Below are 17,844 nucleotides of genomic sequence, written 5' to 3'. Positions count from 1 at the left end.
CAGCCCCCCTCCCCCTCCCCCCAAAAAAACCAGTGCACAACTGTTAGATTTATTAAATCAAGATTATCTAAGCCCGTAACATTGTCCTCTAAAGCTGGAGTATAAAACCACGAGACCTCGAACGCTTTTAACGCGTATTTTGGTGCCCCCACTACTAAATTAGATAACAATCCGATCCCAATTGATAGTCGCCGGATTTATCTTGAAAAAAAAAATGCGCATATTGGGCGTTTTAGTCATTTTTATTTTGAGTTTAAAAATTTATTGCTATTGTCTCACTATCAGTGATTTATCTCGTGTTTTTATGCCACATTTTTACACCCCGGATTAATAAAATGAGACAGGGAGGATAAAAGGTGCAGTGTGATGCATTTGAGTATCAAGGATACGGGTGACCGATGACCTGCGTTGAAATGACGTTTAAAGCGCACAGCGGGGGATTTTGAAGCCTTTTCCGGGTCGTTTCCCATTGCTCTTTATTCAAACACCGTACGATTTCATTGCCATGCCACATAAATTCCGGGTGATGGGGAATCTTGGGGGGATGAATATTTTTATGGTGGTTTTACGGAATTTTTGAGGAATTATGGCTGATTTGATTGATTGTTAATGATGCATGACTTTGATTTTTAGATTAATGTCGAGGAAGATACTGTTGAGAGCATAGGCTAGAATTTCTTTTGGAATTTTTATGACTAGTACTAGGAAAATTGCAAGGAACTTTGTTTTTAGAAAATGCAAAAACAATTTTTTTTTATGGATAAATTGATGAAGACTGGTAATTTCAGTTCAATTATTCGATAGAAATTTATGGATGTCAGGGAAATTCAGGGAAATGTATTTGGGAATTTTTAGTTAATTGAGAATTTAAATAAGTTGAATTTCATGGAATTTTCAGTGAAATCTAAAATTTCAGTTTCATTCAACAGTGCATATGCATAAATAAAAAATAAAAAGAATTCTAGGTAAATTTTCATACAACTTCATTAATTTTTTTAACAAATCACAATAAAAACAGATTTTTTATGAAGTATGTGCCTTTTTTCTTTCTCATTTCCGGGAAAAATTATTAAGGATATTTTATTGAAATAGATAGAAGTTTATTGAGCTATCGGGAAATTTCTCTAGTACTGCACCACAATTTTCTCCCTTTTTCATGCCATATTTTAGTTTCACTGAAATTTCAAGGAATTTCATCATTGAAAATTCAAAATTTCATGGAAAAATCAATGAGAAAACACCGATAAACAGATTCCATTTTACGATTACTTGTTTTGTTTGCTAATTTTTCTCCAACTTTTTTCTCTGTGCAGAGAAAACCTATTTTCTAGGGATTTCTCTAGAAATACCTTAAGGGGAAAAAATGAAATTTCAGATTTCACTAAAAAAATCAATGGAATTTCAGATTTCTGAACAGCATTGGGATGAGAATTCCAGTGAAATAATGAATATTCAGGGCCGAATTACCGGGAAGACAATTCCTGGAATTTTCTCACTGAGAGAAAAATATGAAGTTCGATTTACTATCAGAAAATAGTTGAGGCTGTTTTGGTGAACGATACGATTTTTTTTGTATGCGGCACATAACATTATAGTAACTTCACAAGCGTAATTTTTGCAAATCAAAATGCAGTTAAACTAACCAAAGTTCAAAAGTAACCATGAGAAATCTATCGTGAGCAGAACTATAAAATAGTAGCAATGACAACATTCCATTGTAGTAATCACTTCTCCGGTCATAGTTACCGTAACCCATGAGAAATTGTTGAGGACGTTTTGACTATAGTGCGCTGGTGACGGAATATAGTCAGAAGAATCATATTTTTCTCTCAGCGCTTGATTTTTCCTATTTTTCAGGGAAGAATTGAACTAAAATTAACAGTTTTCATTAATTTTTCCCTAAAATTCTGAATTTTCAATGACGAAATTTCCGGAAATTTCAGCGCAACTAAAATCTGATAAAAATTTACAAAAACTGTGCTAAAAATGTCACCCAAAATTTGTCTAACAGCGTAAAAATAGGTGACATATCCCCAAGAATCCAAACTGTATTCTCTACGACGAATGAAGATTCAAAAAACCTTTCAAGACCTCAAAACAATGAAGTCATTCCCGAAAACAGCGAAATTCATTTTGCCCCGGTGAAGCACGAAATGCGCAGAGACATAAAAAATTTTCCCAGGCATAAAACTATGATATTGGGGGATAACACGAATCGCTGAAGCCATTTGATCCCAGAAGCGGCTTGATCGTCTCAGGTTTTTCTCCTTCACCAGTGAACCCCGCGCTCTTTTTTATATATTGTGCGGTGCGAGTGGTACGTTGGGATACCGCCCTCTCGGATACTAGGAGAGTGGAAACATATCGATATGGGGCGCCGCGACGAGAGTGGAATACAGAGGATCGTATTATCGCACGACTATACCTTCTGTCATTCACCTGCACACATATTCCATACTGCGTTATAACTTTCCACGCGTCTATACATTCTCCTTTGGTACTGGGGTGGGAATCTGTGTGTATATATGATGTTCAAACGATCGATATATTCCGGAGAGAAGGTCACTCATTCTTTTTGGTGTTTTTCTCTCAGTTTTCGATTTATCTCTGCTTCTCCAGAATTATGGTTTCGTCCGCGCAAAAATAGGGTTCAATGTAATATTATTACAGTGCTATTGTTGTATCATAATGTTATAATGGAGATATAATTATATAATAATAAAATGTAATAATATAATATAATAATATAATAATAAAAGATATTATAAAAATCCAACTCGACTTCTAGTGATGAAAATTTGGTACTCGAAATTAAGACTTCAAAGTTAAGGGTCATGAGGGTCAGAATATGGGTCACGAGGATCTCATGAAGGGTCATGAGGGTTAGAATAATGGTGCAAATAGGGGTCACAATTTGTTGAATTTCTAAGATGAATGGAAAATTTGTTTTTGGCTAATGAAGTTAAAATAATTAGCGAAATGTCGCAAAATGACAATTCGATGAATTTTGTGTTCGTATTCTTCAGGTTTTCTTCAAATCTTTCCAAATATTTGACATCAGAACATCACAATAATGTTAATATAATAGTTAAATTGGAATTAAAAAAAATATATATATAAATTCATTTGAATTGAATGTAAAAATTCATTTGAGATGAAAAATAGTGCGGGATTTTTATTCCTCGAAATTGCTATTCCTCCTAAAAACAGTTGACATTAACACCAAAATAATTTTTAACACCTCACACTCGAGACATTAACACTGAATTTTTTTTACTGCATTGTCAAACGTATTTTTTTTTCTCAGTGTTCAAACCACTGTTCGTAATGCATAAAACCCCCTCAACATGATTTTCACCCAATAAAAATCATCCCCCAATTAATCCTCCCCCAACATTAATGCGACTTTATCGAAAACCGGAAAAAACCCCCCGAAGAAAAACGATGTCCCACTAATTGAGGAACGCAATGCGGACATTATGGAGTCAAGTGCATGAGGTGCACGAATGGGTGTATGCGAGACGGAAGCGGATGGGCCGGCGGTGGAGATGAGCTCGTATACAAATCCTTGTTCTACGCCAACATGTTTTTCAGGGTCTGGCGAAGCAAAAATAAGCAGCCAAATCTTGCAAAATGATAATTCGATAAATATTGCCTTCGTGTAAATGACAATTTGATCAGCATTGTTTCTATTAGACTCTCCTCTGATCCACCATTGACTTGACTGATGAATTATGGAATCGAACATCATTAAATATTGTGTTAATTTTCTCCAACCTTTCTTGAAATCATTCCAAATATTTGACGACAACAGAGATAAATCAGAACATTACAATCATGTTAAAACAATAGTTAAATTTATATATAAGCGAAAAATCCATATAAATTCATTGGAGTTGGTGACAAAAAAATTGTAATTTTTATCGGACAATTCTAGTTCCAACTCATAAAACCCCCTCAACATGATTTTCACCCCATAAAAATCATCCCCCAATTAATCCTCCCCCAACATTAATGCGACTTTATCGAAAACCGGAAAAACCCCCCGAAGAAAAACGATGTCCCACTAATTGAGGAACGCAATGCGGACATTATGGAGTCAAGTGCATGAGGTGCACGAATGGGTGTATGCGAGACGGAAGCGGATGGGGCAGCGGTGGAGACGAGCTCGTATACAAATCCTTGTTCTACGCCAACATGTTTTTCAGGGTCTGGCGAAGCAAAAATAAGCAGCCAAATCTTGCAAAACGATAATTCGATAAATATTGCCTTCGTGTAAATGACAATTTGATCAGCATTGTTTCTATTAGACTCTCCTCTGATCCACCATTGACTTGACTGATGAATTATGGAATCGAACATCATTAAATACTGTGTTAATTTTCTCCAACCTTTCTTGAAATCATTCCAAATACTTGACGACAACAGAGATAAATCAGAGCATTACAATCATGTTAAAACAATAGTTAAATTTATATATAAGCGAAAAATACAAATAAATTCATTTGAGTTGGTGACAAAAAAATTGTAATTTTTATCGGACAATTCTAGTTCCAACTCATAAAACCCCCTCAACATGATTTTCACCCCATAAAAATCATCCCCCAATTAATCCTCCCCCAACATTAATGCGACTTTATCGAAAACCGGAAAAACCCCCCGAAGAAAAACGATGTCCCACTAATTGAGGAACGCAATGCGGACATTATGGAGTCAAGTGCATGAGGTGCACAAATGGGTGTATGCGAGACGGAAGCGGATGGGGCAGCGGTGGAGACGAGCTCGTATACGAATCCTCGTTCTACGACAACCACTGGGTTTGTTGGAGAGAGTATGCGGTGTGTGGCGGGACGGTGAATGAAGGGAAACACCGCCTGCTGGCGTGATTTATCACGCCACGGCATGCCACCCCCGTGCCATGCCATTTCCCGGTATACGTTATACCACCATGATGATACATGTGGGAGGGAGAGGAAAATGGGAGGCTTGGGGTATGGCCGAGGAATATCACGTGCATACCTACAACCAAACGGAAACGTTAAAACGACGAGTAGAGAGAGCTGGTTTGGGATTGTACCTCGAGTATTAATTGACGTCATCGATATTGGTATACGTCGACGAGCAGATTACCCCGCCGTAAACAACTGCCACCCCCCCTCGCCCCTCTCAATATGGTCTTTGGTGTGGGGGTGGGATTTTCACTTCTGTCACGGCACTTTGACACTCCCTAACTAGCCTCTCAGCTTGGAACATTAAATGGTGAAGGGGGGGGGGGGTGAGACTCTGATTTCTGAATCTGATTCTCGGTCTAAGCAGTTGTTAGGGGGAATGTGTGCGCATGACGATATATACCTCCCCTTGTCGGGTTTTCTGATTCGTGGAGGAGTGCACACGAGAAAATGAGACGTTTTTTGAATGAAATAAAAATCTATTTGGAATTTTTCTACTCGTTTTAACGATTTTTAAAGTGGAAATTAAACATCCAATTGTTGTTATTATTATTATTGTTGTTGTTGTTGGGGTTGTTTTCATTGATATTTCTTTCCTACTACCATTACGGTTTTATATGGTCCTCATTTGTCTGCGTTGCCTCTCTTATTTCTCTCTTCTGATTTATCTGCGTTATCATGGGTCGTCTTGCACTTCGTAATTTACTGAAATCGATTGGAAAATACTAGCTGCATGGGTATTGGTATAGCCCCCCCCCTTCACCGCTTTCCTAGCACGAAAAAATTGGGGAAAACATTTTTTTTGTTCAACAAAATTATGTCATTGCGAAATCATACGCTAGAGGGTAACTATCGAACCTGTTTTATGTTTGAAAATTTAGTTGAAATTTCGACAACAGTATTTTCTATTAGCGAATTAAATATGCTCGCTCTAGAATTTTTCATGTGCACTGAGCTGAAATTTAGTAAAAATTAATATATGATGATCAAATTTTATTCTACGTTAACATTTTATCCTGACGCATAATTTACCCTACCGGTACAGTAATTTTTACTCTATCGGCACGGTAATTTTCATTTTTATTAGGATAAAATTTCTCTAACGTAGAATAAAATTTGATCATCACATATTAATTTTCACTAAATTTCGGGATAGGAATGAGGAAGCGATGACTTTTCAAGATACACTTGATGATACACTTTTACAGAACGGTAGGAAAATTTATATAAAAAATTTCGCTCCGTGTAAAAAACTCTTGTCCTCTCAGTGTGTTCGTCCCCCGAAATGTTCATGTTCTCTTCAAATCTTTATCCCTCCCACCATTTTAAAAAATCTCATCAACTTCTAATTAATACTGAACAATTAAACATTCTCATCAATTTTCTATTATCAGTACGCGATACCCTATATATTATTCATCCTCGCATTATTAAAGAATCTATAACTCCCATGGAAAGAATATTTAAGTGGAAAACTGCTCGAGGCTGCACGGTGACGAGTTTTCGTATATCCTATGGAGGTAGTCTCGGTCGCGTGAACGACGCTTTATACGGCTCTGAGGCGAATCGCACACTTTTCCAGGGGCAAATCCAAGGTAATTGAATGCCCCCAGCCCCGGACATCCCTCCGTTTTCTATCTCACTTCGTTAAATTTTTTTCTCCCCCACCCTTCGGGCATTTATACCTATATATACGTGTATATAAAACCGCGTGTCCGTCGCGCATTCGTTCGCTCATCCCCCTTTTTCACCATCACTCAAACCCAATGCAGACTTATAGCTTTCAATAAAAATGTAAATATGGCGGGCATGGAACGAGCCAATGACAGCGCAACACTGAGGGAAACGAGAGTGAGTGAGCGGAAAGAGGGAAATATGGGGGTTGGTGTGTGCGGTGGGTGGTTTTCCAATGGGGGGAGGGGGTGGCTGGGAAATGGAAACGGCGTGAGCTATATGGACACGGACAATACGACCGCTGGGTGGGAGGGGGTGGCGTCGCGGTTGCCAAGTTGGGGATGAGGGGCGAACATTTTCCTGGTGTTTTTTTGGAAAAATTGTGGAAAAAAATTGTGAGGTGAATCAATCTCTGATTAGGGTGTTTTATTATTTCTTGGGGATATTTCAGCATCTTTTGGGTTCAGGATCACTCAGGAGGTGAGAATTAATAATAAGTTCTTTTGCTGAATGGAATTCAAAGTGACATTCGTCCGGAAATTAGTTGAATACACTGATAGAATGATTCATTTATTCCAAACGAGATTCGTTAACTATTAACGAATGGTAGAGTTGAATATGACCAAATGTATATTCGTTAATAGTTAACGAATGGTTCATTTGAATGGTGAAAGTCAAGTCAAACAGGGCTCCTCAAATATACATTCGTTAACTATTAACGAATGAACATTTGGTGGGACCGAATAGACCCTAACCTCCAACCAAAATCCATTCGTTAACAATAACTAATCCGTTCTATCAGTGTAAATGGAGAAATTGAGGCGATTTTCATGAAGCCCGGCTAAGAAACAAAAGAGTATTGAATAAAATTTTATTAAACATGAACAAACGAATCATAATTGTCCGAATCATTTAGGTCAGAGGAAAATAGAATAATTCTACTTTCTTAATATTGCGTTTACTAAGGTTTTCTTCGAACAAATTTGATTAGAATTAAGAGCTAGAATTATGAGATTATCTCACATTTTTGACGTTAAGGATAGGAGAATCTGAATGCAATATAGTGAAAATGATGATCGATTTTTTCACTTTGAACAAATAATATTAATATCCAAATACAAAATTTCTGATATGAATAAAAAGAAACTGTGACTCAATATTCCAAATGAAGTTTTAATTTTTAATTTGGTGCTGAAAACACGAGATGACAATATTCTAAGCACGGAATTATATTGATGAGATGAACAACAGATTAATTGAATTACCGTGTGAACTAACTAAAAATTGATAACAGTGTGGGCACGCACTTTTACCAGAGTATCAAAAACATTGAATTCCAGGAATTCACACTCTAAAGTGGGTTCTACGAGGAATTGAATTCAGTAGCGAAGCGGTAAACCGGGTTAAGTCGATTTTTACTTTTGGCCATTTTTTGATGAATATCTCGGAATCTAAGAGAAATAGCAAAATTTTGCTCACGACCTTTTTTATAACCCTCAGTTTGCTCTACAAAAAAGGTCGTGACAAAAATTTTTGTATTTCTTTTAGATTCCGAGATATTCGTCAAAAACTGGCCAACAGTTAAAATCGACTTGACCCGGTTTACCGCTTCGCTCCTGAATTGTAATTATGATTAAAATCTTATTCAGTGAGCGTAGGAATTAGAACATGAGCAAGTCATTCATTGTAATATGAAAATTTAACAGCTGATAAATTGGGACATATGATTCTCATCGGCCGTATTGCTTTTTGCGATGAGAATGATCATAACCAATTAATTGAAAAAGGGAATATCCAATCTAATACCACTCCGCATGTTCGTCTTACCTTCACTTGTGACTCCGACATTCCCAATGCATACGCCAACTTGGCCCTCTCGGGTCCAGCCAGATACTTGGTCTGTTCAAAAGTTTTTTCTAACGCGAAGATCTGCTGTCCACTGAAGGTCGGCCTCGTGTGCTTCTTCTTGCCATTATCGTGATCACTACCAGCTCCACCCGCTGCTCCCGCCATCGATTGTTGACATCCCAGCTGCTGTGATACTGCAACGTCCATCACATAAAAAAATAACGATTATGTAAACAAAAAAGAAGGACTTCCGACATTTGGCATTTTAATCTTTTGCATTATGAAGAAGAGAACGCATAAAAATCGTGGAAAATCAGGGCGCCACGATGGTTGTTACGAGACAAATAATAATCCAGTAGTGTTGGAGATGTGCTAATTAAAAAAAATGTAATTACGCCGGCAGTTGGGCGGAAGAGGGTTGGTTTGCTTACAAAAGTTGTGGAGGAAGGTGGTGGACGATAAAAGAGAGAAGGAGTTCAACGTAGGATTAAGCTGTAGTGGCCAAGTGGGAGCCCTGGGAGAATATGCCTCCATAAAATCCTTGTAACGTTGTTATAGGAGCTCAAGAATATTTGCGGGGAAGCATAATAAACTCGGTATTTTTCTTCCACAATATCTTCTCTATTTTTTTTTATTAAAAAAATACAAAATAAATACGTAAATACATAAATACATAAACGCATGAAAAATAATAAATGAAATTTTTTTTTTTACATTGTATAAATTGATTTCAAGATTTCAATTTTTTACGATCACCGATTTTTCCCATAAATAATTAAAAAAACAATCAATTTTCGATCTCAAAATAATTCTTTGGAAACTGCAATAAATTTTCGCATTCTCAAAATTCTAGCAGAAACTGATTTCTTGCCTAAAAATAGGGTTCCTAAAAGTTTAAATAATTTATATTATTTATTTTTAAGAAGATAATGTTTTCGAACAAAGTTGTGTTGACAATCCATGATTCATCTGAATTGTTCTAAGCCAATTTAATTTTTGAATTGAGCAAGAAAATGTCAAAATTTATTTAGATACCCTCAATTTGAAAATTCTGTTTGAATTTTTTCTCTCTGTGTAGAACAGAGAAATTATTCGCAGAATTAAATTAATAGCAAAAATCAACAGAAAATTGCTGCCAATATAAATCATGTTATCAATGATTTGGACCATTTTCCACTGAAGAAGATCTATTTTGTAACAAATTTATTATGCAAATTTAGCTCTCTATTTTGAATCATTAGGAAACATTTTTAAAATAGAAAAAATGATAAAAAGTCAATTTTTTTTAAAGTTTCATAAATTGATTTGAAGATTTCAATTTTTACGATCACTGACTATTCCATAAATAATTAAAAAAACAAGGAATTTGCAATCGCAAAATAATTCTCTGGAACTTGTAATAAATTTCCCCATTTCCAAAATTCCACCAGAAATGTATTTCTTGCAGAAAAAATAGATTTCCAAAAATTTAAATAATTCCCATTATTTATTGTTAACAAAACAATGTGTAAACAAAGTGCGGCATGTCGACCATCTCAATAGTTCTCACCCAATTAAATTTTTAAATTGAATGATTGAAAGTCTCAAAATATATTCAGAAATCCTCACTCTGAAAATTCCGTTTTACATAAAAAAAATTCATAAATTCCTCATCCATTTAATGCTTCACCCGCACGTGTTCCCGAGGCTATCAAGGTTTTTCCCTTCCGAATATGAAAAGATGAAGAAAAATAGAGATTAATTCGCTCATAACGTCTGAATCACGATAAATATTCAATAAAAGATGAATAACGGTTACAATATCCATCTAATTACTAATAATTGATGAGAGGTTATCCGCATGAAAATTAAACGTAAAAGCCCTCAATGGCCACGATACGTTGAACTCGAGGGGGCCCGTGCGATAATGTATTCCTACCAAAAGCACATTATGTATTCGCCCAGTCTACTACATTTATATCCGCAATTTGTGGCAGGACAATTTACGCTCATGAACTGTTCACTCCGAAGGATTTAGTCGAACCATTTGGTGCTCTCAGAGTGGATCTATAACTTGATTCTCCATTGGCAATCAACCCCCCCACGAGAACTGTGGACAGAAGTCAATGATTGAACTGGTAATTCGTGGCTAATCGATTTCTCAACTTGCTAAATATTTAATTATTTGCATTCTAAAATTCTAATTATTTACATTCTAAAATCAGTCATTAACGAGATAATTTCATTTTTCATCAGAAGATCGTATTTGGTTCGTTTTTCGTTTGATTTTGAAGAAAATATTCATTACATATGAAAAATTATGTGATATAAATTTGATGAATACAATTAATTAATTTCAGTAGTGAAGCGGTAAACCGAGTTAAGTCGATTTTGACTATTAGCCAGTTTTTGCTGAATATCTCGGAATCTAAGAGAGATAGCAAAATTTTTCTCACGCCTTTTTTTATACCGCTCTATTGGCTCTACAAAAAAGGTCATGACAAAAATCTTCTATCTCTTTTAGATTCCGAGATATTCGCCAAAAACTAGCCAATAGTAAAAAACGACTTAACCCGGTTTACCGCTTCGCTACTGATTTAAAAGAATCTAAAGATAAAAACTCAAAATTTCGAATTTTTATTACGATTTTTTAATGCTCTGTTTAGAACATCATTATCTTTGTATCGAATAACATCATTATTTTTATATCGAATGATATGAAATGGAAATATTTAAAGAAATTTCCTGTATAAAATTTTGTCGGAATGAAATAATTTCACTGGAAATTCACGAAAGCCATTAATGAAATCATTTAACTCGAGTTTATTGTTAGAATATTTAAGAAAGTCTTCATTTAAATCCCAAAATTCATCTCATACACAATTCAATCGACAGAAGTAGTCCATTTAAAAGCTATTCCAATAGATTTTTTTCAAAATTTTCAATTTTCACAAGATTTTCTCTCGTGTTCCATTTAAAAATTTGACAAACTCACACCAAAATCACGTGCATATATATCTACGATTCTTCCCATAATTGTCCGCGTGAAGATCGTCTAAATCACGAAAGCTCACGTGAGAAAATGAATTAATCCGAAATACGGTCATCTGTAATTAAGAGCTGAGTACAGTCGAGTCTAATGTGGCCAGTTCTGTGTGTGTGCGCGGCCCTGGTGGGACTTTAATTTAATAAAGCAATTTGTAACGGAATACGGAACGAGGCAATAATGGCCAGTCGGCGGAGAGGGTTCTAACGAGCTGCTTACCGCATTCCAGGCGCATATATATTCCCCGCTATCTCCAAACCCTGTGGGGGTATCCTTTTTAGCTATACCAAATGCGTTCAATGTCTTTTGCCCGGATATTGTATTCTATTGTGCGACTGCTGCGCGGGGTTGGAGATTGGTCAAGTTTCAGTTGAACTTCCTTCGAATGACCTTTTCATTCAGATGTAGAAATTAAGATTAACAGGATTTTGGAATTTTTTGTGAATTATTTCGGGCCAAAAGGATATTTTTCTTTCAATTTTGGAGAAATTCATCTAATTTTGCTCAAGTTTTCAATTTGTTTCCAGTTTTCCGTCCCGAAGAATCGCTTTTGAACGAAAAAAAATTAATTTTAATCATTTTCAAATGAGAAATTGCTCTTTTATTGCATAATAAACAATAATTTCCGACACGGGAATATTTCCTCATTGAATCCCATAACAATGTTCCCGCCATCACAAAAAGTAAATAGTAATGTGGGAGTGGATCGAGTGCCGGAAAATTAAATCGCCGACCAGAAGCGATGGAGCAGTCCGCGTCAGCAAGTCCAGAGTCATAACACGATTCTGTCGAGGATATCAAAGTGCGAAGCAGGGGTGGAATGAAGAAGAACAGATGATAGTTTTATATCCGTGTATCCACGAGCGTTTATGCTCGGAAAGAGGGAGGAAGAGTTTTATAGATGGATTCCATGGGTGTATAAGGGCATAAATAGCCAGCTCCCGTGGCGATCGTTCCGGCCTCACGAGGCACATCCACGATGAGAGGCACTACCTCCACGAGGATAAAATATATAACTCGAAACGTATCATCCACGTGTGCTAAACCATGTGCCCTTCTCTCTCTTGCTGGTATATTAGGTATCTGACTCTCTATATCGTTGGATTTTGATGGATAGTCTTGGGTCAGGTATTACCAAGTTTATTCGCGTTTTAATCTGACCACAACATAACTCCTCATTTATTCGTGTTTCACAAATTCAAGATAACTTCAAAATTGATGAATCAATAAAACATTTTATTTTATCAATTTTTGGAAATTCCCTAATTCTTATCGTTCAACTTTTCTTTTTCTTTCCGAACACGGAGAGGAATATTCAGTAAAAATGATGAAACTCACAATTCGCTCACCGATTACGGAATCGACTCAGAAAATTGAAGTGACGGTATCGTCATTTTTCACAGGAGATTACGATAAAAATTACGGAACGCTCCAGAATTGCGGGAAAGATACGTAATTTTTATTGAATATTTCTCTGTGTGAATGGAAGTTGTATAACCTTTTAAATTTCACACACTGTTGAAAATTTTCCACTGCAATTTCCGCCAAGAGTCTTGGAAATCTCTAATAAGTTATATTTCAAATGAAATTTCAAGGAATTTTGGTCACTGAAAATTCATAATTTCAAAGAAAAATCCGGAACTGTAAAATTCAGTTTAATGATTCTGGGGAAATGATCGAAAAATCAGGAAAATTCAGAGAAATTTATCCTTGAATTCCAGATTCCTCTGAATTTTCTGGGAATTCATTGAAAAACTCCTGAAATTCGAAGAATTTTGAAGTAATTCTCTGAAAATTCAAAGGAACTCTACGCGAGTAAAAAACTCATGGCACTTGCCCTGAAATACACTATTTCTCTTGAAAACTAATGTAAATTACGGAATTTCCGTCTTCCATTCGCTCAAAAAATGGGCTTCCCTTGAATTTTCAAAGAAACTTAAAATTCGGTTTCCGCTTAAATCAAGATTTTTGTCTGGAAAATTCTGCCAATTTTTTTCAACAGTGCACATGGGTTCATTGCATCCACAATTTTCACCATAAAAATCAATTGTTTGGAATCGCGACGAACTTATTCATATTCAGAATTGACCCAGAAATCGATTTCGATTATGGATTTATGAACATTCATTGTTTATAAACAATTAAACACAATTAGTTTATTGAGCGTGATTAAAATTAAATTTTGTACAGGAAATTATAATCGAAAACGATTGTAATTTCCCGTACAAAATGTAATTTTAATGACGCTCACTATTAATAATTTTTTAATAAAATGAAATAAACAACGAATTATACATGATAAAAGAAAATAATGTACAAAATAATCATTCAGAAGCATATCGCGAATTTATCAGCAAAAATGCTGTCCTATATGAAGGCGAAGGCAATCTTCCCCTTGTTTTTTTGATTGCAGTTGATCACCCTTTAATTTTCTAAGGAGAACCCGTCGTGGAATTCTCAATGATATTGAAATGAATTTTTATCCATCGAAAAACTTGAGCCTATTGAATAAAGCGCCTCATAACATTCACTACGATCAGAGATCCGACGGCGAGCAGAGGGCGTCAGCCGTTGGCGTTCAGCACCCCCTTGTGCTCCGGAAAAAGAAAAACCCGAGGGGTTTTTTCCGGTGTGGAAAAAATTCACCACCACGATAAGCTCAATCACCCCTCGGCGGTCATGCACACATGTGGCGTACGAAGAGATGAAGAACTTACATCTTCGGATTTTTCTTTTCATCTGTTGGGGTGGCTGTTGATGGTTTCCGATGATCGTGTGGACGATTTCATTCAATTGAGCCTGATTTTCCTCCTCCTCTGATAAAACGAGGAAGAAAATCAGCGCCAATAGCATTTCGATAAGTCGAAGCTTCAAATTGGACGAAATGTGGAGGAAGAGAATAGAAAATTAAAAATTACTAATTTAATATTAGTATATTTCGGTACGAGTGCGGAAAAGTGTTTTTTGGCTCGTGAGATTATATCACTCGCCTTCGGCTCGTGCTATAAACCTCCCACGAGCCAAAAAACACTTTTCCCACGAGTATCGAACGATATTTTTCGTGAAAAAGATTATTCACGATTTAATCTTTTCCACGATTAATCTTTTTATGAAAAAGATTATTCACTACAATTGACATACATTAAGCCCCATGGCATAGGAAATACGCGGGCGAACTTATCTAGTAAACGAAAAGGCACATTTCGGCACGAGGTGAACGTAGCAACGGTCTCAAAATAGTATATTTCGTTACGAGTGCGGAAAAGAGTTTTTTGGTTCGTGAGAGATTTATAGCACGAGCCGAAGGCGAGTGATATAATCCCACGAGGCAAAAATCACTTTTCCCACGAGTATCGAACGATATTTTTCATCACAATGTGTGGAAAAGGGACGTTTTAGGCAAAAAGTTACTTTTTCGCACAGCGTGATGAAAAATAACTTTACATTCTTCCGTTGTGTCGTCTTTTTCACGAATTGGTAATATTATCCTTGTCTAGGATTTTTTTCCCATCTTCAATGATGAAAATTGTTGTCTTCGCACGTGGAACAAGTGTAAATCTGGGCTTGTTCTACTCCAGAGAATATTTTCCCTCATCTCTACCAATCCGCCACATGTGGCACACCGTCGCTTGATCTATGCTTTCGGAAAGGGTGGGGGAGTACCAAGAGAGGGCGTCCAAGTGTCACGTGCTGCCGTGCAATTTCGGCACGATTTACACGCGGTTTCATGGTTAACTTAATCCCCCAAAGTACACATTCAGTTCCTTGTCTTACAAGAGTCCTCCCCTTTTCTTCAGAAGGATGAAATTGAGAAAGAAAATCTACTCACGTGAGTGTAACCTGGCCCGCCACGCCAGAGGATCGCTGACGAGTCCCTGAAGCCCGGGCCAATAAACCGCGGGATGACGGGCCTCTGTCCTCTGCTGAAACTGCCCAAGACCTGAAAGAAACTCTGCAATAAAATCTGGCTTGTAAAATATTCGAGAGTCATCAAGCTGTAGAAATAAAATGTTAAAGAGTCTAATCTCGGCTACATCTGGGCAAACTTCCTCAGATCTTTTGGATCAAGGCATTCGGATTGAACAGATTGGAAAATTCCTTCCGTTAGAATCAATCATAGCAACCATAACTTGAAAACCAAAATGATCTGTTAATATACTGCTCTCGATCCACTAGATTCTGAATTGGACAAGCATGTTTGACTGTCGAAGCTATGGAAACTTTAATGATCATGATCATCGCTTCTTCCCCTAATCAACAAATTAATCAACACCAGAAGCTAGGATTCAGGATAAAGGAAGCATTTTCTTCGGTAAAGGATCCTTGCTAAATCTAGAAGTCTTCGAACAACCGTTTCAGAAAATACTCTTGTCTTATCCCAAAGAGCGATACGACTCTTAGGCAAGGATGCTTGCTAGCAGAAATATAGAAGTCTTAGAACAACCGTTCCAGAAAATACTGTTATCTCATCCCGAGGGAAAGCATCTTCATGATGACAACCTTGAAAGCTTGAAGCTACAATGTTTCATTGCCTTCCAAGAAGGTCAAGAACATTGAATTCGCCGCTTTTTGAACCGAAGAAGAAGCTTCATAGTTATCTTTATAGCGTCCCAATCATCGCTCGCAGAATTCATCGGAAGGCAAAAGGCAAGAGTGTCCGCATCTTAAATCATTAACGCCAAAGGTTGGCTGACAGCAATTCAGCTGACAGCAGCATTCCACCTTTTGGTCTTCCTGAACACCCTTGCGTTTTGCGACGACGCATCATGCATAAAAGTCAACATCAGTGAAACCCTACCCGTAGAAGCGGTAAATCCCGCATGCATAGCATATCTCGGAGCCGTGAGATGTTGCGGATGCGTAGATGCCGGTGCCAAAGCATGTACCGCAGACACCGGTGCCTGAGGATGTGCAGCCGCTGGCCTCGACAGAATATTATCAATACCATGTGGATTACTACCGACGGACGTAATCGAGGTAGCCGGACTATGCTTTCCGCTGCCAGTCGGTGACGATTGTCCCTGCGGTGGTGTCGACACAGTCCCCCCCGGCAAATGCATCTGCTGTTGCCTCTGCAGTCCCTGCTGCACCTGAAGATGCTGATTCTGCTGATGACTCCTCTCAGCCATAGAGTGCAATGCAGCCAACGGCTGACTACCAAGCATACCCCCAGCCCCAGCACTGAGATTCAAAAACTGGAGAACATGCGGCGACGCTGCCGCATGAAAATCATGCAGCCAAGGTGGCCTCGGTGGTGGCGGTGAATGACTTGATGCTGGTGGTGGTGAACAAGAGCCCAGGGACGAACCCGCAGACGAACTTCTATCACCCGCATCAATATGACCATTACGGCGATGGGAATCACTAAGCGATGACATACTGTCAATCAGTAATCCTGTGCCAACGAGCTGAGACGTATCCTGCAATCTTTGTGTCTCTATTGCACCGTTGTCACGGATTTCCTCGGCACTAGTCACGGAGCACACCATTTCGATACGCGCATAATAATTTTAGGTAAAATTGTCACCAAGATCAATTTTACTGAGCTTTTGGTCAACTTAATTGAGTAACGGACGCGGCGAGAGGTGACAGTCTAGCTGTCTTAGGGAAGCTATCACAAGGAGCTTGCAATCCAAAGGTCCTGTCAATGTGAACTCGATGTCATCGTATCGGCCTCTCACCAAATGACCAAGTCCAAATTGAAGTTAAGACCCTAGTTTCTTCCTCAATAGCAAACCGTAATGATCAATCTGAATTCGTTGAGGATCACAACCTTTAGGTTCCGAAGACTGAGCTTGTTAATTATATATCCAATCACAGAATCACTTCACCATCATCCACTTGAACTGTTATGATTGATATCAATTTGTTCCTATTCACTTCACAATTGAGGTCCTTGATGGTTATTGAGAGTCTGGCTTTCAGATGCTCGTAGCTGGACAACACTGAGTCGAATGCTCAGGATCGTTTGCATCCTTGGTGAGATGATATTTTCTGCCCCCCCCCCCTCTCTCTCTCTCTTCAGTTTAGTTGAGTGAGTCTGTTTTCCATCTCCCCCTTCTGCTCTTCCTTCTACCAACCAAAGACTCAATCTGTCTCACTTGCCGCAACTGTAGGAAGAGTAGGCGTTACCAGCATGAATACCACATTCTGGTGAACAGAAAAGGGGGGAAGAAGATCATTTCTCTCTCTTTCTATCGTCTCTTGGTCCATTTGACTGGGGGATTCTGCTTGTGTTGGGGTGACCATCTACTATGGTAGGCGTGGCCAACGTGAAATCCCATTGGTGGGGACAATATCCCGCTACACCGGAAGTTCTCAATTCGCTTCACATTGGGCGTGTCCTCT

General features: G+C 37.8%; 1 protein-coding gene across 1 annotated transcript in view; it reads right to left on the bottom strand.

The window, feature by feature from the left end:
* Nucleotides 1-16,985, bottom strand: part of LOC107035682 (homeobox protein Nkx-6.2) — a 23,430-nt gene extending 6,445 nt beyond the window's left edge. The window contains exons 1-3 of the mRNA XM_015253230.1: nucleotides 16,295-16,985; nucleotides 15,326-15,436; nucleotides 8,451-8,665 (exon numbers count right to left, since the gene is read on the bottom strand). Coding sequence (XP_015108716.1) covers nucleotides 8,451-8,665; nucleotides 15,326-15,436; nucleotides 16,295-16,985 — 1,017 coding nt within the window. The remainder of the gene's footprint in view (nucleotides 1-8,450; nucleotides 8,666-15,325; nucleotides 15,437-16,294) is intronic.
* Between the last annotated feature and the right edge of the window lie 859 nt (nucleotides 16,986-17,844).

The sequence above is a fragment of the Diachasma alloeum genome, unplaced genomic scaffold, assembly GCF_001412515.2.
Source record: "Diachasma alloeum isolate Michigan unplaced genomic scaffold, Dall2.0 Dall_scaffold_00200, whole genome shotgun sequence".
NCBI lineage: Eukaryota > Metazoa > Arthropoda > Insecta > Hymenoptera > Braconidae > Diachasma > Diachasma alloeum.
The sequence above is the reverse complement of the archived record's forward strand: the minus strand, read 5'-3'. Positions and strand labels throughout refer to the sequence as shown.